The sequence below is a fragment of the Bos taurus genome, chromosome 10, assembly GCF_002263795.3.
Source record: "Bos taurus isolate L1 Dominette 01449 registration number 42190680 breed Hereford chromosome 10, ARS-UCD2.0, whole genome shotgun sequence".
NCBI classification, from domain to species: domain Eukaryota; kingdom Metazoa; phylum Chordata; class Mammalia; order Artiodactyla; family Bovidae; genus Bos; species Bos taurus.
In genome coordinates, this window is record NC_037337.1 from 51,479,199 (window position 1) to 51,502,532 (window position 23,334).

General features: G+C 37.9%; 1 protein-coding gene across 3 annotated transcripts in view; it reads right to left on the reverse strand.

Moving 5' to 3' along the window:
• MINDY2 (MINDY lysine 48 deubiquitinase 2) overlaps positions 1–23,334 on the reverse strand; it is an 85,756-nt gene that overhangs the window by 56,068 nt on the left and 6,354 nt on the right. For 2 of the 3 annotated variants that reach the window (XM_005211674.5, NM_001046275.2), the window contains exon 2: positions 10,979–11,036. In XM_005211674.5, coding sequence (XP_005211731.1) covers positions 10,979–11,036 — 58 coding nt within the window. Of the gene's footprint in view, positions 1–10,978; positions 11,037–15,563; positions 15,608–23,334 lie in introns of those variants that run through there. The other variant, XM_059890433.1, reaches the window with a different exon arrangement.

A 23,334-nucleotide genomic window follows, 5' to 3' on the forward strand; every position in this document is an offset into this window, starting at 1 on the left:
AAGTTGCCTTTTAAAAACATCACTTTTTTTCTAATTATAAAGGTAATGTATTTAAATTATAAACTGTAACAATAAGTAACATGAAAAAGAGCCCCCACCCAATTCTATTCAGAGAAGATTATCAGAGAAAATCAATGTTAACTGTTAGCTAAGATCTTATATTTTTCTCAGTGTACATCCTATGTTTTGAATTTATTTTTCTTCCTTCATGAGCATCTTTCCACATCACTACAATAAAACTCTAAAAGGCTTTACAAAGTTTCACGGATATCAGCAATATAATTGTTACCCCAATACCTTTCCAAGAATGGGTGTTATCAGTCTTCTGAATGTTGTTTTTCTTAGAAGTAAACAAAAACTTTTTTGCATTTAAGAAATTGATATATTAGTGATTACTAGTAGGGAGAGGGAAAGGAGAAAGGCAAGAAAGTGGTATGGAATTGAGATACAAAGTACTATGTATAAAATAGATAAGCAACAAGCATATATTGTATAGCACAGGGAATTATAGCCACTATTGTATAATTTTAAGTGGAGTATAATCTGTAAAGATACCAAATCACTAGGCTGTACATCTGAAACTGTTGTAAACCAACTATTCACCCCTCCAAATTGATATCTTTTTATATATGTATTTTTATTTGGTATCACCTTTTTAATATATAAATGACTTTTAGTATACGTGACACTTTTAAAATATATGTAGCATCATTTTAATATATGCAGTACCTTTTGATCTATGTTTTGCTTTTTAAAATATATATTAGTTATATATACTTTTCTTCAAATTGCCTGCCTATACGCCAAAATCACTGCAGATGGTGCAGCCATGAAATTAAAAGACGCTTACTCCTTGGAAGTTGACCAACCTAGATAGCATATTCAAAAGCAGAGACATTACTTTGCCAACAAAGGTCTGTCTAGTCAAGGCTATGGTTTTTCCAGTAGTCATGTATGGATGTGAGAGTTGGGCTGTGAAGAAAGCTGAGCGCCAAAAAGTTGATGCTTTTGAACTGTGGTGTTGGAGAAGACTCTTGAGAGTCCCTTAGACTGCAAGGAGATCCAACCAGTCCATGCTGAAGGAGATCAGCCCTGGGATTTCTTTGGAAGGAATGATGCTAAAGCTGAAACTCCAGTACTCTGGCCACCTCATGTGAAGAGTTGACTCATTGGAAAAGACTCTGATGCTGGGAAGGATTGGGGGCAGGAAGAGAAGGGGACGACAGAGGATGAGATGGCTGGATGGCATCACCAACTCGATGGACGTGAGTCCAGTGAACTCTGGGAGTTAGTGATGGACAGGGAGGCCTGGTGTGTTGCAATCCATGGGGCTGCAAAGAGTCGGACATGACTAAGCGACCGAACTGAACTGAACTGTTGAATTATAAAAGCTCTTTTTCAATTAGAGAAATGAGAACATTTCCTGTTAAATGTGTGGTACATTATTTTTTTCCCCATATTGGCTTCTGACTTTATGATGGTGTTTTTTGCCTATTTTTCACTGCATAGAAATATTTAATTTTAATATAGTCACAGTCTTCTATTACAGCTTCTGAGCTTGACGTTATGTTTAGAAAGATTTTCACCTCTTCAGAGTATACGAACATTCACATATACTTTCTTCATGTAATTTTATGTTTTTTTTTTTTATGTTTAAGTCTTTACGTTATCTGGAATTAATTTTTATATAAACAGTGATATAACCAGCTTCTCAGCCTCCCAAACCACTAACAAGTTGATAAATTGCTTTTATATAACTTTTATTTTCAAATTCAAAATAAACTTCCAAAGACTGTAGCCAGTACTCTTTCAATCTCTCCAATTTTGATAATCAAAGAATTCCTATAAACATCAATATATTATTATCTGTGGGTTTATTTAAAATTTTAAGACAGCAAAATCTAATAACAATTTTATTCCACCATAGGTAAAGGAACTCCAAAAATACTAAATTCATTCATTCACAGAAATATATAAGCAAGTATATTTAACAAATATTTTTGAAACCTTACTATAACTGGCACACTGTATATTTACATGTTGAAATTTTAATATAGCACTTAACTGAAAACTACATTGAGTAAATTTTATACATTATTTACGCAAATAATTGAGACCATATTTGCTATACTTTGATCCTATATTTCATGTAAGTTCTGTAATTATCCTGATAAAACACTGTAGTGTGTGTTTTTCTAACATTTTAGCAGGGTCAGGATGCAGAATATTATATAATTCAATACTAAATGACCCTAGGTATGCTATCATAGATTAAAGCTTATGTGTTAAGAGTATAATAATTATTGGGAAAGACTCAGATAAGCAACTTCTCTTTTCCTGAGGTCAGAAAAGATTTTGACAAGAAAAGAATGGCCTCACTAAGGGAGGCAGCCTCTTTGATGGACCCTACTGCCTGGTATTCATACCTCTGTATAATCCCCTCCCTTGACTGTGGACTGGACTCACTTCCAGTGAATAAAATACAACAGAATTAATAAAATGTCACTTACAAAATTAGAAAAGAAAATACTGTGTCTTTCATTATGGTGCTCTCTCACTTGCTCACTCTGAAAAATGCCACGTGTCATGTTCTGAGCTGCCTTATGGGAGAGGCCATGGCAAGCAACTGAAGGAGGCCTCTGGCCACAGTCAGTGAGAAACTGAGGACCTCAGTCCAACGACTTGTGAGGAACTGAATCCTGTCAACAACCAAGTAAGTAAGCTTAGAAGGAGATCCTCCTCAGCTGGGCCTGGAGATAAGACTGCAGCCCCAACTGACACACTGACTGCAACTGTGTAAGAGACCTTAAACGAGAGTCACTCAGCCACAGTCAGATTCCTGACCCACAGGTCAAAATTCCCATTCCCCATGGTTCTTCATCTGGGTACAGGAAAGTCTTCAATGTTTTCTTTTATTATATTTCTACTAGTGCTTGCTTATTTATGCAAAATGTCTCTGGTTCCTCCAGAGAACTTCAGTCATCTCAAGAGAACAAAATCCAAATAGCTTAGAAAACTAAACAGTTAGTTCTGGCAGAAATGGCCTTGAATAAATTTTATTTTTGGCAAGGCAGAGTTTCCAGAAGCTCTCGTCTCACATCACTCTTGCTCACTTCTCCCCCACCTCCCATTAGGATCATATTACTTTCATGCTATTCCTAGTAGATGAGTACCCTCACCCAGCCTCACCCAGGACTTCCAAACCTCTTCACCTACCCCAGATCTAAACCTTTCTTCATCAATTTTTCTTTTCCCTATAATTTAAAAAAATCTCTATGTCCTGCTTCTTTAGGACTTTTTAAAACATAGCAGTTGGATAAATTTAAAATACCGAGATGTACTAATTATTTTCTTTCCAAGAAAAATACCATGTTAACATTTTCTCAGTGGAATACATTTGTGCAGTTACACTGACTGTATTGTTGACAACTCCAAACAATGTGTCCATAGTACGTGATCAGTAAATATTTGCTGGGTAAGAAAAAAGAAAAAGGAAGATAGAAACAAGTAGTACAAATTTAAAATACACACCTGAGTGGTAGAAAGGGAGAAGAGATACACTTTTGAGAATACTAGCCTTTCAGCATTTAAAAAATAATACTAGAAGGTGCCCAGGTAGAGAGCACGTATTATTTAACCTTTCTGAGCTTTGGTTACCTCATCTATAAAATCCAGAGGTACTATAATTTATGATGCTTTTATTGCTACTTCAGTCTTATCTTTTCCTACGTCCATTCATATGCCTTCTGCTTCTGCTCACGGGTCTCTGCCATTACAACTGCATTCTTTAGCTACGGGAACCAACAGCAAAAGAGCTTATTTTGTCCCAGAAGACAGAACAGAAAAAGGCAAGTAGACTGATGGTAATAACAGCAGGAACAGGTTAGGTAAACAATATCAGTCTATCGTAGCACAGAGAGCAGAGCCAGGATGAAATAAGACGCTGTGGAGACGTATCACAGTTTAGGTTAGCACTGTCCAATAGAAATATAATGTAAGCCATATGCAACCTCAAATTTTTAGTAGCCATATTTTTAAAAAGTAAAAAGAAATAGGTAAAAAATTTTTAAAAATATTTATTTGGCTGTGCCGGGTTTTAGTTGTAGCACTTGAGATCTTTGATCTTTGTTGTGGCATACAGGATCTTTAGTTGTGGCATGTGGGATCTAATTCCCTGACCAGGAATCGAACCATGGCCCCCTACATTGGGAGTGCAGAGTCTTAGTCAGTGAGCCACCAGGAAGTCCCAGAATTAGGTAAAAGTAATTTTAATAATATATTTAGTGCAGTATATTAAAAATATTATCATTTAAACACATAATCATTATAAAAATTACTGATATGTTATATTCTTTTTTGAGCTAAATCTTTGAAATCCAGTATATATTTTACACTTACAGAAAATCTCAGTTCACTCTGGCAATATTTCAAGTGCTCAAAAGCCACCTGTGGCCAGTGGCTACTATGCCAGGTGGTGTAGGTTTAGGTGATTCTAGTCATGATATGAGAACAAAGAAAGTAGGACGGATAGTGGTTGGATATGGAAGAAATGGATAGGAAACTGGGCTCAAAAATACATGTTTTCTATATATATTAGGCATTCAAAAATCTATTGATATTTGACCACATCTGAGTTGCTATTACTATTTCCTAATCGGTCTCAACCAGACAATCCTAAAAACTACACTTAACATGTTGTTTACTCCTCTTGAACTAAAATACATGAAGCAGCCTACCATAGTAAACTTCTCTGCCTGGCTTCCAAAACTCCTCAGTTTAGCTGTAGCCTACTAATCCAATCTCCAATCCAACTTTCTGTAACATGCAGAGTTACCAACCACAGTCAAATTGTACTCAAATCACCCTTCTTCCAAATATGTCTTACAGGGGTTTCCCTGGTGGCTCAGTGGTAAAGAATTTGCCTGCCAATGTGGGAGACAGGGGTTCGAGCCCTGATTTGGGAAGTTGCCATGCCTCAAAACTACTAAGCCTGTGCTACTGAGCCCATGTGCCACAACTACTGAAGCCTGCATGCCCCAGAGCTTATGCCCCACAAGAGAAGCCACTGCAATGAGAAGCCCACTCACCACAGCTAGAGAATAGCTTCCACTCACCACAACTAGAGAAAACCCTGCACAGCAACAAAGACACACACAGCCCCACCCCAAAAAATAAATAAAATTAAGGTAAAAAAAATGCCTTACATTTTTTTACCTTGAGCTTGAGCTTAAAATAGTTTACACCTAGCCCTAAAACGATCTTCCTCCTTTTTCACAAGGGATCTAAGTATACCACCTTCTTTACAAGGATTCTAAGTATACCACAAAACCAAGATAAGTCACATGTTCTCTACTAAACCTTTTCCTACTTTTCACCTACTTCTCATACCCATCCATAGACAAACTTCTCAGAAGTTATCTGCATTTGAGTCTTCACTTACTTATCTCTTAGATGCTCCTCAACTCACTATTTCATTTCCATCCCGTCACTCTATTGACATTGTTTCTGTGAAGGTTACAATAACTTCCATGTTGCCAAATTATGTAGAGAATATTCTCCAGTATTCAATACTCTCTTATTCTCCCTCCTAGCACTCTTCTCTTCTTGGCTTCACTGAATCACCCTCTTCTGGCTTTTCTCCTTTCTTAGTGGCTACTTCTTCCCTTACCATTCTGTCCTCTAACCTATATATTTCAGTAGGGGTGATGCTGCCCCCACAAGAGGGCAAAAACTGATTCTGGGAGGGTAGGGGCAAAAATATCTTAGATATTATAAACGCTTGTGGCCTTCAAAGGGCCATAGAGCACGAAGAGACACACAGTATGTCTGTGGTATTAAAATTTCCTGGAGTGATTAGGACAAAGATGTCTTCAAAGGCTTATGGGGACAATACTGAAAAAAAAGGTTGAGAAACACTGTTCTACCCAATTTGGGCATGCTGGGAAACTTCAGGAGACAATCCTGCACCCACTTCTCTCTTTATTCTTTCTCTCTTAATGATCTCATGTTTCCACAGATTTAAATATAATCTTTAGACTTGTGTGTGCTCATTCACTCAGTTATGTCCAACACTTTGCGACCCCATGGACTGTAGCCTACTAGGCTCTGTCATGAAATCTTCCAGGCAATAATACTGGAGTGGGTTTCCATTTTCTTCTCCAGGGGATCTTCCCATCCATGACTTCTAAATTCCTATTTTGAATTTCAACGTCTTCTGGAACTCATGGTCTCTCAACAAAGCTGCTAAATGTTTTTTCTTAATGTTTCCTTCGCCTTCTGCCTAAATGAAATTTGGCTCTGCCTTGATGACACTGCAGTCCTTTTAAGTGATAGCTCCTTTCTCGCTTATACTTCTTTACCAGTGAGTCTGCTGGTAGCAGATATCTACTTGTTCCTTACGATCATTCTTTCCCCCCATCCTCCCTAAAACTGTTTTAAAACCTATGCCATGATATACTACTACCCATTATTCACCCACCTGGTTATAGTTCTCTACAAACTTTTAGGTCAATCTCTCTCATTCCTAGCTCACTATCTCTCTCTGATACAAATCCTGCTGTAATTTTTGATAATTTTAATGCTCATAGAGATGACCCACCTAATATTCTGGCCTTTCTGTTCCTTGACCTCTTTTCCAACAAAAATCATATATTCCACCTTATGTCAGAAACTCATTCCCTATGATCATACAATTTTGTTACTACCAGGTTCCAAAAATTCTTTGATTGTATTAGGGCCTACAATCCACTAAATCCTGTCAAATTTTTCTTCAATGTATTTATATCCGCATCTCCTCTTCATGTAACTTAAATATTATGGCTCATTATTATATCACAGGTATATCTACACATAACTTCAATTCCCTAGACTCTCTTCAACATACTCACTTGGCAAAAACCCAGCTCTGGTTAAACCCTGCTTCTCCACTATTCAGGCCTATACTCATGCAGCAGAATGTGACTACAGAAATCACACCACCAATGCTGGCTGGTCTCACTAACCCCAGGGTAAAACTCAGGAATCATATTGCATCTCCTCATTCACTCTCCCACTTATCTAAGCAACTATTTTATACCTTCCTTCTCATCTTCAATAACTCCTCCTTCATTCTCACTCTCAGCTGATGACCTGATTTCCCATTTATTGAGAAAATAAAAGTACTTAAAAGACCTTCTACAAGCTACCATACCCACATCTACCCATCTACCTGTATCTTTAAAAAAATTTTTGTATTTATTTATTTTTGGCTGCGCTGAGTCTTTGCTGCTGCCTGTGGGCTTTCTTTAGTTGCAGTAAGCGAGGGCTACTCTCCAGTTGCAGTGTGTGGGCTTCTCATTGTGATGGCTTTTCTTGTTGTAGAGCTCAGGCCCTAGAGCATTCAGGCTTCAGTAGCTGTGGTGTAGGAAGGTCAATAGTTGTGGCACACATGCTCTGTGGCATGTGGGATCCTCCCAGGCCATGGAACAAACCCATGTCCCCTGCATTGGCGGCATATTCTTAACCACTAGACCACTAAGGAATTCCAACCTGCACCTATTTTTAACAGTCTATCTTCTCTTCTATTGCTAAGGATGAACTACCTGTATACCTAAGACTAATTCTTCATTTATCTAAAGTGTATTTTTCAATTCCTTTCCTCCAACTTTCTCTTGTTAAAACCAGCTTTATTGAAACATAACTCACATACCATAAAATTAACCCATTTAATGTGTACAGTTCAATGTTTTTGAACTATATTAACAGGATTGTGAAATTATCATCATGATCTAATTTTGGAACATTTTGGCTCCCCCAAAAGAAGTTCTATACCCTTTAGCAGTCAATCTCTATTTCCCCCCTATATTCCCCAGTCCTAAGCAACCATGAAGCCTACTTTCTGTCTCTAAATTTGCCTATTTTGAACATTTCATATAAATGGAATCACATAATAAGTGGTCTTTCATGACTTGGCTTCTTTGACTTAGCACAACATCTTTAAGGTTTATATTACAGAATACATCAGTACATTTCCTTTTATGGCTGAATAATGTTTCATTATATGGATATACCATAGTTGGTTTATTCATCAGTTGATGGCTATCTGGATTGTTTCCAATTTTTTGGCATATATGAGTAATGCTGCTATGAATGTTCCTATACAAGTTTTTGTATGGACATATGTCTTTACTCCTCTTGGGGGAAGCTATAGGGTTATATGGTAATTCTATATTAGCTATTTAAGGAACTAACAAACTGTTTTCCACAGTGGCTGCATTATGTTCCATTCCTATTGGTTATGTCTTAGGACTTCTGATTTTCTCTTGTGCCTACTCCAGTCAGGTTTTCATCCTGTGGACTTACTGAAGTTACCAAGTACCTCTGTATAGCTTCAATCAGTGGTTAATTTTTAGTCTTAACCCTGCAAGGCCTATTAGCAACATTTGACTCAGATAGTCTCTCATTCTTTACTGAAACTCTTCATTTAGATTCTAGGAAATCAGTCTCCAGTTTTTCTTCTACATAGCTGAGTTTCTATTTATTCTTCCTCTTCTCCAGCTTCTAATCACTGGCATGTCCCAGATTCAGTCCACTGATGTCTTCTCTGTCTACGGATATATTATTTGTGACTCAGTGTAATGATCCTTTATATGATAGTTACTGTTCCCAAATGGGTATTTACAGGCTAGATATGCACTGTCCAACACGACAGCCAGTAGTGACATGTGGCTACATTAATTTAAATTAAAATTAAATATTCAATTTTCCTACAATTTAAAATGTAGCTGAATATTCGCTACATCAAGAGCCATATGTGGTTAGTGGCTAAGAAAATGGACAGCACAGATAAAGAACATTTCCATCAACACACAAAGGTTCACTGTACAGTGCTGATCTAGACCTGTCTTCTAGGCTCTAGATTTATATATCCCACTGCCTCCCTGATATCTCCACTGGAAAGTCAATCAGATCAGATCAGATCAGTTGCTCAGTCGTGTCCAACTCTTTGCGACCCCATGAATTGCAGCATGCCAGGCCTCCCTGTCCATCACCAACTCCCAGAGTTCACTGAGACTCACGTCCATCGAGTCAGTGATGCCATCCAGCCATCTCATCCTCTGTCGTCCCCTTCTCCTCCTGCCCCCAATCCCTCCCAGCATCAGAGTCTTTTCCAATGAGTCAACTCTTCGCATGAGGTGGCCAAAGTACTGGAGTTTCAGCTTTAGCGTCATTCCTCCCAAAGAAATCCCAGGGCTGATCTCCTTCAGCATGGACTGGTTGGATCTCCTTGCAGTCCAAGGGACTCTCAAGAGTCTTCTCCAACACCACAGTTCAAAAGCATCAGTTCTTCGGCGCTCAGCCTTCTTCACAGTCCAACTCTCACATCCATACATGACTACTGGAAAAACCATAGCCTTGACTAGACGAACCTTTGTTGGCAAAGTAATGTCTCTGCTTTTGAATATGCTATCTAGGTTGGTCATAACTTTCCTTCCAAGGAGTAATAAACATCCCCAAACCAAAATCCTGATATTCTTCCGTAAACATACTCCTTCCATTTGTTCCCGTTTCAGTTGATGTTAATGCCATCCTTCCAGTTGTTCAAGCCAAAAATCACTGGGTAACTCCTGACTTCACTCTAACTCCACATTCAACTAATCAGCAAATTCTGTCTGCTCTATACTCAGAATCTGACCATATTTTATAATCTCACTTCTGTTACCCTGTTTGAAGCCAGAGAATTCTTGTTAAAGAATCTTAAAGTCAGATCATGTCAGTCCTCGGTTCAAAATACTTTAATGGCTTCTCAGATCACCCACAGCAAAAGTCAAAGTTGCTATAAAGGCCTAGGATACTCCATATGATATGATTCCATTGTCTCTAACCTCATCTCCTGACACTTTCCCTTTGCAGTCCTGGGCAGTCCTTCTGGCTGTTCCTCAAAAACACTAAGCATATTTCAGCCTTTTTCTATGAAATATAATTTAGAAATCACAAAGTTTAAGAATCACCAAGCTAGAGTAAAAAGAGGTATAAACAGAAACTTTATTTTCAGATATCTAGATAGTGAAGTAATCTACATTTAATGATGAGGTTCCCTAGCCAGTGAATAAGATTAAATTATATTAATTATATAAGTAAAAAGGTCTTCCAAAAGCTGTAATCTCAATTATTTCACTAAACTTACATCTCACAAAAAAATCAGTTAGCTAGTTGTCTGGAAGAGCACAGACAAACTAATCAGCTAATAAGATCTTTTTAATAGAAATTTAACTACTAAAAATAAGAATATGGATTAAGATTTCTCATTTGGTAACAGTGCAAATATATAACTTCTTATTTGTTAAGTTGTAAAAGACCTCAGTGTAATAAATAACTACCTGCTCTGTAAACAAGTTCTACTGAATGCAGCTGATCTGCAAACTGTGTATTACGCTCTGTTTTAAAATAAGAAGCTTGCATAAGAATGCAACTCAATATGCTCCTTCCTTCATCAAGAAAAACTCGCTATAAAAATATTTCAGATGGACTAAACAGTGTGCTTCCTAAAGTAAATGTTTTATACGCTAGTACAACCCTCTATTTCACTGCAGACTGGTCTAACATTTTATTGACTGGCATAGGTTCGTGAACCATATTTTGGGTAGCACTGCTCTAAATCACTTCCTGGATTTTAATTCAAGTCTATTCAATATTTTTAAACACTCTCTACATGCAGTGTTAAGAGTTTCTGTGCCATTTCCCATTCTGTAATTTATTGGAATTAATATATACCTTGTTGTTTTCTAGATGTCACTAGTCTCTTTATTTACATTAAAACATTTTAACGCTGGTTAGAAAGAAGTCTGTAACATCCAAGAACAGAAACACACTAATAAAATTATTTAGTTACGAGATTAAAAATAGCTTCAAAAAGGTGAAATTTGGTAATAATATTAGCTTTGAAAACTTTGTTTTATCTTGAAAGAGATATAAAAACCATTCACTTTTCAACACTAACCTAAATATTCCATCAGCTGTTCAGCAGTTATGATTTCCATCATCGGTGGAAGTTTCACCTGAAAAACAAAGTATTTTTTCTATAAAATCAAATGTTTTAGGTAATTAAAGTGTTTCTTCAGTCAGAAACACAAGTATGTATCTATATTATATGTATCTACTATATGTATACCATACTCACTTTAACTAATCTTTAATACAACAATAGCTTTGTTGTATTAAAGATTAGTTTAACACAATCCTATCACCATAAAATTCAGGATCTCACAGAGTCACTGAGAAATCTGTTTTCAAAAACAAGCGCTATGCCTTTCATCACCCATCCTGATTGTCATTAGGCACATGCAACAGTGTCCTGCGTGACAGAAAATGCGGTTAAAGGGCAGGAAGTGGCACCAAACATGTTTTCACAGATCACCCATGAAGCAATTTTTCTGAAGACAGGCTGGAACACAGCTCAATATCCCATCACTTCAGTCTACCTTGACCATTTTTTATTGTTGTCGTTGAATAGCTAAAATGAATACAGTATAAAGGACTGGTCATAAACCGAAGTATTCATACTATATGAGCCCATCTGTAAAATTTTAAAAAACAGGCAAAACAAACTACACTATTTAGAGCTGCACATGTACTAAAAAAAGAAAATGGATACTATAAAAATCAGGACTGTAGTTAACCCTAGGAATAAGGGAAGGGGTTATAGTTAGAATGAGACATACAAGAGGCTTCTGGGGTGCTGGCAATGCTTTATATTTTGACTTGCATGGTAGTTCCACTGTTTGGTTTATAATTAGTCTGTTAAACTGGACATCTCTGTTTTATGTATTTTCTGTGCTACATGTCACGATAAAAAGTTTAAAAGTACATATATATGTTATAGTCACATCTAAATTTCAAAAGTTAATTCAGCTGCAACAAAGTCTAAATTTTTCAAATGAATTATCAGCTGAGTTATACAGATATTACAGCCAATGATTGTAAATATTTTAGCTGATTTACTAAAAAGGATACTCCCTGGTATATTTATAGAAGAAAAATAAATACTATAGGATGCAAACTCAAAGTAATTAACATATCAATGATAGAATAGCAGCACAATTCAAAAATCTTCAAGAATTAATATTTTAGCAATTATTTTCTGTTCAACCAAGGAAATCATTTAAATCAGCAATTCCTCCAACAAGTGTTGAGGAAAGTGCTCTGAGTATTTATGCTATCAAATGTAGTAACAGTATGTGACACCTCTACCTCTTTGTTTGCTTTTAAGTCTTAAAAAAAATCCTTGTAAAACAGGATGGTTTTAGACCCTCTGAAAGCATACCTGACAGTTGAAACGGATGAGTTAGTCACCCGGGGGCTTTATCACTCAGTGAAAACCAACAGATGTCATGGAGGTTTTGATCATTCTAAATAATTTTTATTTTCTAGGACATTTAGAAAAATTGTAATAAACTTTTTTTTTTTTTTTGGCTGCACCATGTGGCATGTGGGATCTTAGTTCTCTGACCAGGGATTGAACCAATGCCCCCTATAGAGGAAGTACAGAGTCTTAACGACTGGACTGCCAAGGAAGTCCCAGAAACTGTAATAGACTTTTTTGGAGCAGTTTTAGGTTTACAGAAAAGCTGAGCAGAAAGTACTGAGAGTTCCCATAAATATTATTTTTTAAGTTGAAATTCATTGGCAAGTTAAAGTCCCCTGCTTTTCTAAATAAAGTTTTATTGGGTGTCACTCTCATTTGTTTATGTACTGTCTCTGGCTGCTTTGCACTATAATAGCAAAGTTGAATCTTTGCAGCAGAGACCAGGTACAGCCCATAAAGCCTAAAAATATTTACTATTTGGTCCTTTACAGGAGGCCTTCCCAGGTGGCACTAGTGGTAGAGAACTGGCCTGCCAATACAGCAGACGTAAGAGACGTGGTTCCAATCCCTGAGTCAGGAAAATCCCCTGGAGGAGGGCATGGCAGCCCACTCCAGTATTCTTGCTGGAGAATCCCATGGACAGAGGAGCCTGGCAAGCTACAGTCCATAGGGTCGCACAGAAGTTGGACACAACTGAAGCAACTTAGCACGCACGTACCTTTACAGGAAAAGTATGCAGAATACTGCTTGAGATGATTTTAACTGCTTTTAGGTAATATTTCATCACGGTGTTTCAGTACCACTTTGAAGGTCTGATATTTAAACTAGTGGTTTACATACACTGTGAATATTTACATTCTGAATAATTGTCAGACCAATCTGAAAGTCCCATTTACACCTAACAATGCTTTTTGAAAAAAATAAGACCTATACATTCTTTTATTCCAGACAAATCCAGTACAGAAACAGATTCACTAGAGGGCTTCCCTGGTGGTCCAGTGGTGAAGAGTCTACCTGCCAATGCAAGGGACACGGCGGGTTCAATCCCTGGTCTGGAAAGATCCCATATGCTGTGGAGCACACAGGCCTGTGAGCCACAACTATTGAGCCTGTGCTCCAGAGCCTGCAAGCCACAACTACTGAAGCCCACACACTCCAGAGCCTGTGCTCTGCAGTAAGAGAAGCCACCATAATGAGAAGACTGTGTACCACAACTAGAGAATGCCCCTGCAGAGCAACAAAGACCCAGAATAGCCAAAAGTAAAATAAATATATATATTTTACTAGAAAATCCCATAAACAAACAGCTTATCCTCTTTTGGTCAATGTAGTGATCTTACTATAAAATTGTCAAAATAAAAAAGCAAAGTACTAACAAGTGTATGTATTTGGGAAATACATTCTATAATCCTAGATTTCTGCAAATAGATGATTTCAGGTTTTAGTCTTGCAATTTCCAAATAATAACAACCGCCTACCACATCTTGCTTCAAGTATTTGAAACAGGATATGACAATCTTTATATAGATTTTAGACGTGCGACAACAAATATGTAAATATTTTAACTGACTATTCCCAAGTATACTCAGTAGTATATTCAGTTCCTGAATCTTAGCCAGCTAAAAATCCTGGATGTTCACTAAAGCTAGAGATTAAAGAGTACAACAGTGAAGAAATACTTGCTTCCCACCAATACTTAGGAACCATCAACAGATTTTAATTTTTTTTAACCACAAAAGGATCTTCCTGCAAGCTCCTTCTCTTTTTGCTTCCCTCTACCACCATCACCACAAAAGCAAATGCCAAAGATTTTGTTAATGATCCTAAGACTTTCTTTCCATTGTCTCTTTAGAGTTTATTAAAGGAAAAAAAACACACACACAAAAACATGTTATGGGAAAGCTAGCCAAGAATACAGGGGGGGAAAAAAAAATCAATGAAACTAAGAGCTAGTTCTTTGAGAAGATATAACAAAACTGATAAACCTTTAGCCAGACTCATCAAGAAAAAAAGAGAGGGGGCCCAAATCAATAAAAATAAAAATGAAAAAGAAGGTACAATTATCACCACAGAAATACAAAGGATCATAAGAGAGTACCACCAACAATTACGCTTCTCAGGTAGCACTAGCGGTAAAGAACCTGCCTGCCCATGCAGGAGACACAAGAGACACAAGTTCAATCCCTGGGTCAGGAAGATCCCCTGGAGGAGGAAATGGCAACCCACTACAGTATTCTTGTCTGGAAAATTCCATGGACAGAGGAGACTGGTGGGCTGTAGTCCATAGGGTCACAGTCAGCCAGCCACGACTGAAGTGACTAAGCACACACCAACAATTATACTCCAATAAAACAGACAACCTTAGAAGAAATGCACAAATTTCTGGAAATGTATAATGTCTCAAGACTGAACCAGGAAAAAAAATAAAATATGAACAGATTAATTACCTGTAATGAAACTGAATCAGTAATTTAAAAAACTCCCAACAAATAAAAGTCCAAGATCAGGCTCCCTAGTAGCTCAGTGGTCAAGAATCTGCCTGCAAATGCAGGAGACACAGGTTCTGTCCTTGATCCAGGAAGATCCCACATGTCACAGAGCAGTTATGCCCGTGTGCCTCAATTATTGAGCCTAAGCTGTAGAGCCTGGGAGCCACAACTACTGAGCCTACATGACATAACTATTGTGAGCCCAAGCGCTCACAGTTGTGAGCCTGTGCTTCACAAGAAAAGCCACTCCAATGAGAAGCCAGCACACTGCAACTAGAAAGTAGCCCTCGCTCTCCAAAACTGGAGAAAAGCCCACACAGCAGCGAAGACCCAACAAAACAAAACAAAAAAAACCTATTGATTAGGTAGGACATTGGTCAACCATGCATCGGTAGCAAACAATTGTGTGTGTGTTGTCTGTTGTTTTACAGCTTTGTTTCCAAGCCTATTGATGTTTAGTACAATAATAATTATTTAAAAAATAGGATGAATTCTAACAAACATTTAGAAAAGAGTTAATACCTATTCTTTTCAAACTATTTCAAATATCGCACACAAAAAAATGCTTCTGAACTCATTCTACGAGGCAAGTTATCACTTTGATACCAAAACCAAAGATATCACACAAAAATGAAAATTATAGGTCAATATCACTGATGAACATAGATGCAAAAATCCTTAGCAAAATATCAGCAAACCGAATTCAACAATACATAAAAAGGATTACACACCATGATCAAGTGGAATTTATCCCAGGGATGCAAGGATGGTTCAGTTCAATATCTGCAAATCAATCAATGTGATACATCACATTAACAAACTGATGAATAAAAATTGTATGTTCATCTCAACAGATGCACAAAAAACTTTTGACAAAATTCAGTATTAATTTATGATAAAAGTTCTCAACAAATTGGGTATAGAGAAAACACACCTCAACATAATAAAGACCACTTATGACAAGTCCACAGCTAACATCATCTCAGTGGTGAAAAGCACTTCACCATTTCTTCTCAGATCAGGAAGAAGACAAGGATGCTCCCTCACACATTTTTTTTTGGCTGTACCATGTGGCTCTGGGACCTTAGTTTCCCAGCCAGGGATTGAACCTGTGTCCCCTACAGTGGAAGTACAAAGTTCTAACCTCTGGACCTCCAGGGAATTTCCGTCACTTTTATTCAACATAGTATTGGAGGTCCTAATCATAGCAACCATGCCAGAAAAAGAAATAAAAGGAATCCAAATTGGAAAAGAGGAAGTAAAACTATCAATGTTTGCAGATGACATGCTATACACAGAAAATCCTAAAAACACCAAGAAACCACCAGAACTCATCAATGAGTTTGATAAAATTGCAGGATACAAAATTAATATACAGACTTCCAAAAACAGTAACACTTTCAATGAAGTTTTATATAAAACATCATCTGAAATATATTTTAAATGAAGAATTGACAGAACTTTATGACCAATGAAAAGTGGAGGATAATGGGAAAAGAAAAATTAACTCTAAAGTTGACTCTAAGGTTTAGGAAACTCCAAAAATTAAGATCCCTATACCTACTGAAAACAAAAAATTTGGTAAGTTTGTATAAGAAATGATATCTGCTTCATAACTGTGAAATTTAGTTTGACATTCAAACAGAAAGTTGAGATGGAACTCAGGAGACAAAGATTTTTAATTTGTCCATGAATTATTTGATTCCTATGCTGCAGTCTATTTTTCATTACTTATGGTAAAATGGATCACTAAATAATACATAAATAATACAATTTCTTGGAAATTCCCTGGTGATCCAGTGGTGAGGGCGCCACACTTCCAGGACAGGGAGGCACAGGTCAGATCCCTGGTTGGGAGACTAAGATCCTGCAAGCCATGCAGCGTGGCTAAAAAAAAAAATTTTTTTTCTCAGTTCAAGTTTCACTGATTTTGAATATGCAGTAAATCATATAGTATTGATGAGTTTTTAAGTTCAAATTGTAAAATAATTATACTGTAAGTACTGTTAACTGGAATCAAAGAGAAGAATGTAGGTTTTTTTCAAAATAAGAGCTAAAAAACTTAAGGATCCTTTCAACATGCTTTTAATTCTGGTTCCAGCAAATAAACATGTATTACAAGCTACTGTAAATCATGTTTTACATTCTAATTTCTTATAGGTAATATTCATTTATTATTAAAAATAATTACTGTACTTAAAAATACTAAATATTTAACTTTCTACTTGCCATCAGTATTTCAAATCAGGAACTTTTAATAAGAGACAAGCTTCAACTTCTAGCAATTTGCAACACTTTTACCACAGATGTTTATCATAACTCAAACCCCACAACATCAAGGCCTATTTAAAAATGCTTAACATCAGAAATTATAGATGCATCCATATGTATTAGATTTTCAAGAATGTCCTATTTAATATGCAATTCAAAGGATTATAAAACAGTGAAGAATGTTGTTCCAGAGAATTTTCCCAGTAAAAGATTCATGAGTAAAAGAAGACATCTTTAGTTCAAATTTCACTGGACTTATACTTAAGCAGCTCAGCAAGCTTATCAATGCTGAAAAACCTACTAAAGAAAAAGTAACAGTGAAATTTTTATATTAATTGCTTGCAAGATAGATGAGAATAGGATAAGGTAAGAGACCAGTTAGAAGGTACAGAAGATGGAAAGTAGCTTGAATTAGGAGAGTAGCAGGACAGAGAAAACTTACTAATTTTTGAAAATATTAAAGAATACAGTCAATAAACTTTCATGGTTAAGGCAAGCTCACTCACCACAGAACTCAAGAAAGGCTCTGAAATTGGAAGTGACAGAGAATTCACAGGACATGGGATAAAACATATGGGGCTGAAAACAGAACAAATCTGTGCAAAGAGTAGATCCCTAGGATTTGTTCTAAGGAATCATGATTCATGATGTCTGTTTCTGCTTCTCTGACTTTAGCACTAGCTCTTCTTCCACCCTGGTTTGTTCCAGGCCTATTGTCCACCAGGTGTTATCTTTAACTTTCCAACCAAATATCTGAACTAAGAGCTCAGGTTCTGGAGTGGGTATCAACTTACCTTGGGTGAGTTATTTGAACTTTATGTACCTCAATTTTCTATGTATGTAAAATAGGAACAATAACTACACAAGGATCTTATGATGTGGTTGAGAAAATTAAAACAGAAAATGCATACAATACATATAAAATACTTAGCAGAGTATCTGGACATAAAAATAATTGCGTACTTAGGGTTATTATGATACTACCTGTGTGCAAATGCTACCTGGGACTCAACATCAACAAGGACGGAAGGAAAATGGGAAAGTTTTCCACTGAAGGACTACTCATAGCAAAGGGACAAGAAAAAATGAGGACATCGCTAACAGGACAACCACCACAGGGAGTATTCATAATATCATCTGCCCATTTCCACTTTATTTCACAAATCCAGAGATATTACACCAACCCTAATTTTTAGGACTGACTGGAAATGAAAACTTCAGAAGTGCTGCTTGCATCTTTTGTGTAAACAAACTCCACCACTGTGTGAAGTTTTTATCTCTCCTTAAAGGATCTATATTTAAGAACAAATAGGGTGGGCAGAGGCTAAAATGGAATCTTTGGCTCACCATCTGTTTTTCCATTTTTATAAGTAATAACTTGGCCAAGAGGAGCTACCCCAAGTCCGAGGTCAGGGGCAGCAGCCAGGAGGAGCTACCCACGCCCAAGGTCAGGGGCAGCAGCCGGGAGGAGCTACCCAACATCCAAGGTAAGAGAAACCCAAGTAAGAGGCAGGCACTGAGAGAGGGCATCAGAGGGCAGAAAGACTGAAACCACAATCACAGACAACTAGCCAATCTGATCACATGGACCATAGCCTTGTCTAACACAATGAAACTAAGCCATACTGTGTGGGGCCACTCAGGACAGACGGGTCATGGTGGAGAGGTCTGACAGAATGTGGTCCACTGAAGAAGGGAATGGTAAACCACTTCAGTATTCTTGCCTTGAGAACCCCATGAACAGTATAAAAGGCAAAAAGATAGGACACTGAAAGATGAACTCCCCAGGTTGGTAGGTGCCCAATATGCCACTGGACATCAGTGGAGAAATAACTCCAGAAAGAAGGAAGGGATGGAGCCAAAGCAAAAACAACACCCAGCTGTGGATGGGACTGGTGATAGAAGCAAGGTTCAGTATTGCATAGGAACCTGGAACGTGAGGTCCATGAATCAAGGCAAACTGGAAGTGGTCAAATAGGAGATGACAAGAGTGAACATCAATATTCTAGGAATCAGCAAACTAAGATGGACTGGAATGGGTGAATTTAACTCAGATGACCATTATATTTACTACTGTGGGCAGGACGGAGAAGGCAACGGCACCCTACTCCAGTACTCTTGCCTGGAAAATCCCATGGACGGAGGAGCCTGGTAGGCTGCAGTCCATGGGGTCGCTAAGAGTCGGACATGACTGAGCGACTTCACTTTCACTTTTCACTTTCCTGCACTGGAGAAGGAAATGGCAACCCACTCCAGTATTCTTGCCTGGAGAATCCCAGGGACAGAGGAGCCTGGTGGGCTGCCGTCTATGGGGTCGCACAGAGTTGGACACGACTGAAGTGACTTAGCAGCAGCAGCACCAGTGGGCAGGAATCCCTTAGAAGAAATGGAGTAGCCATGATAGTCAACAAGAGAGTCCGAAATGCAGTACTTGGATGCAATCTCAAAAAACGACAGAATAATCTCTGTTTGTTTTCAAGGCAAACCATTCAATATAATAGTAATCCAAGTCTATGCCCCAACCAGTAACACTGAAGAAGCTGAAGTTGAACAGTTCTATGAAGACCTACAAGACCTTTTAGAACTAACACCCAAAAAAGATGTCCTTTCATTACAGGGGACTGGAATGCAAAAGTAGGAAGTCAAGAAACACCTGGAGTAACAGGCAAATTTGGCCATGGAGTAAGAATGAAGCAGGGCAAAGGCTAATAGAGTTCTGCCAAGAGAACACACTGATCATAGCAAACACCCTCTTCCAATAACACAAGAGAAGACTCTACATACGGACACCACCAGATAGTCAACACCAAAATCAGATTGACTATATTCTTTGCAGCCAAAGATAGAGCTCTATACAGTCAGCTAAAACAAGACCAGGAGCCGACTGTGGCTCAGATCATGAACTCCTTATTGCCAAATTCAGACTGAAATTGAAGAAAATGGAGAAAACCACTAGACCATTCAGGTATGACCTAAATCAAATCCCTTATGATTATACAGTGGAAGTGAGAAATAGATTTAAGGGACTAGATCTGATAGACAGAGTGCCTGATGAACTATGGACGGAAGTTTGTGACATTGTACATGAGACAGGAATCAAGACCATCCCCAAGAAAAAGAAATGCAAAAAAGCAAAATGGCTGTCTGAGGAGGCCTTTCAAATAGCTGTGAAAAGAAGGGAAGCGAAAAGCAAAGGGGAAAAGGAAAGACATACCTATTTGAATGCGGAGTTCCAAAGAATAGCAAGGAGAGACAAGAAGGCCTTCCTCAGCGATCAATGCAAAGAAACAGAGGAAGACAATAGAATGGGAAAGACTAGAGATCTCTTCAAGAAAATTAGAGATACCAAGGGAACATTTCATGCAAAGATGGCTCAATAAAGGACAGAAATAGTATGGACTTAACAGAAGCAGAAGATATTAAGAAGAGGTGGCAAGAATACACAGAACTGTACAAAAACATCTTCACGACCCAGATAATCATGATGGTGCGATCACTCACCTAGAGCCAGACATTCTGGAATGTGAACTCAAGTGGGCCTTAGGAAGCATGACTATGAGAAAAGCTAGTGGAGGTGATGGAATTCTAGATGAGCTATTTCAAATCCTGAAAGATGATGTTGTGAAAGTACTGCACTCAATAAGCCAGCAAATTTGGAAAACTCAGCAGTGGCCATAGGACTGGAAAAGGTCAGTTTTCATTCCAATCCCAAAGAATCCTCAAACTACCGCACAATTGCACTCATCTCACATGCTAGTAATGCTTAAAATTCTCCAAGCCAGGCTTCAGCCATATGTGAACCATGAACTTATAGATGTTCAAGCCAGTTTCAGAAAAGGCAGAGGAACCAGAGATCAAATTGCCAACATCCGCTGGATCATGGAAAAAGCAAGAGAGTTTCAGAAAAACATCTATTTCTGCTTTACTGACTATGCCAAAGTCTTTGACTCTGTGGATCACAATAAACTGTGGAAAATTCTGAAAGAGACTGGAATACCAGACTACCTGACCTGCCTCTTGAGAAATCTGTATGCAGGTCAGAAAGCAAGAGTAAGTACTGGACATGGAACAACAGACTGGTTCCAAATAGGAAAAGGAGTACGTCGAGGCTGTATATTGTCACTCTACTTATTTTACTTATATGCAGAGTACATTATGAGAAACTCTGGGCTGGATGAAGCACAAGCTGGCATCAAGATTGCCAGGAGAAATATCAATAACCTCAGATATGCAGATGACACCACTCTTATGGCAGAAAGTGAAGAACTAAAGAGCCTCTTGATGAAAGTGAAAGAGGAGAGGGGAAAAGTTGGCTTAAAGCTCAACATTCAGAAAACTAAGATTATGGCATCTGGTCCCATCACTTCATGGCAAATAGATGGGGAAAGAGTGGAAACAGTGGCTGACTTCATTTTTCTGGGCTCCAAAATCACTGCAGATGGTTATTGCAGCATGAAATTAAAAGATGCTTACCCCTTGGAAGAAAAGTTATGACCAACCTAGACAGCATATTAAAAAGCAGAGACATTACTTTGCCAACAAAGGTCCGTCTAGTCAAGGCTATGGTTTTTCTTTTTTTTTTTTTTTTTTACCAACCTAAATATAAAAACGTGGTAATTATAACAAGAATACTTTGACAGTTTTTACTGGGAGGGTATTTATATCTTTTTTTTTTTTTTTTTAGGTAGTCTTTATTTTTTTTATTTTTTTTTTATTTTTTAAAGGCTATGGTTTTTCCAGTAGTCATGTATGGATGTGAGAGTTGGACTATAAAGAAAGCTAAGTCCGAAGAATTGATGCTTTTGAACTGTGGTGTTGGAGAAGACTCTTGAGAGTCCCTTGGACTGCGAGGAACTCCAACCAGTCCTTCCTAAAGGAGATCAGTCCTGGGTGTTCATTTGAAGGACTGATGTTGAAGCTGAAACTCCAATAATTTGGCCACCTGATGCAAAGAGGTGACTCATTGGAAAAGACCCTGATGTTGGGAAAGATTGACAGCAGGAAGAGAAGGGGACGACAGAGGATGAGATGACTGGATGGCCTCATGGACTCAATGGACATGGGTTTGGGTGGACTCCGGGAATTGGTGATGGACAGGGAGGTCTGGCGTGCTGCAGTTCATGGGGTGGCAAAGAGTTGGACACGACTGAGCGACTCAACTGAACTGAACTGAACACTTGGAAATTCTCAAAAGAGCTTTGTACCTTCTTTAGGAAAAGTGGAATATGAGAATATTTGTGTGGCTACAATATTCCTATAAGTCAGGAAGTAATAAAGAGAAAATAAAACCTAGTCAAAAGCAAGAAAAGGGTCCAAGAAAAGAAAAGTCACCAGGAGAGAAGGAGAACTAGAGCAAAAGCTTTCTGGGAAGAAGCACAGCCTCTGCAGGTGATAATGAGACAGAGGATATGTCCATTTGAACTTCACTGAATTTTCTGCCAATGGCCTTCTGCTCATTTTGCTATTGCGTTGCTCATCTTTTTCTTTCTAATTTATTTATTTTTGAATATTTATTTATTTGGCAGATTGTGGGATCTAGTTCCCTGACCAGGGATGTAACCTGTACCCACTGCACTGAAAGCATGGAGTGTTAGTTACTGGGGCACCAAGGAAGTTCCTTTTCTAATTTATGGGTTCTTTGTAAACTGAGAAATTAGCCCTTAGACACATACAGTAGTCTCGCAGATAATTCCCTCAGTTTGTAGTGTGTGTTTTGAATTAGTTCCTGGTGAAGTTTTTTGGGCGAAGGGGTATATTTTTGTCTATTTTTTAACCTTAAGCTCTTTTCTTTTTTTACTGAATCAAATATATCAATTCTTCTTTTACAGTTTCTAGATTTAATGTCTAAACCTAGAAGCAACCCGCCTAATATAAACAAACTTAAGAATCCTGGTGTTCCTCCCTTGATGTGGAGTGGGAGATCACTTCAGCTCCTGCTAAGCAAAAAGAAAAGAATTTTCCACCCAAAAGGGCTAGGCAGGAGAGAATATGTGCACATCTTAAATACAAGATATTGAAGCACATCTTAAATCAGAATAGTGCATTTAGGCTTCCACTAACATGTTACATACCAATTAGGTATTACAATACTATATGTCCTCTACTACAAGTACAGTATAAGTTACATATACATATATGTCTATATGGACTTCCCTTGTGGCTCAGCTGGTAAAGAATCCACCTGTAATGCAGGAGACCTGGGTTTGATCCCTGGGTTGGGAAGATTCTCTG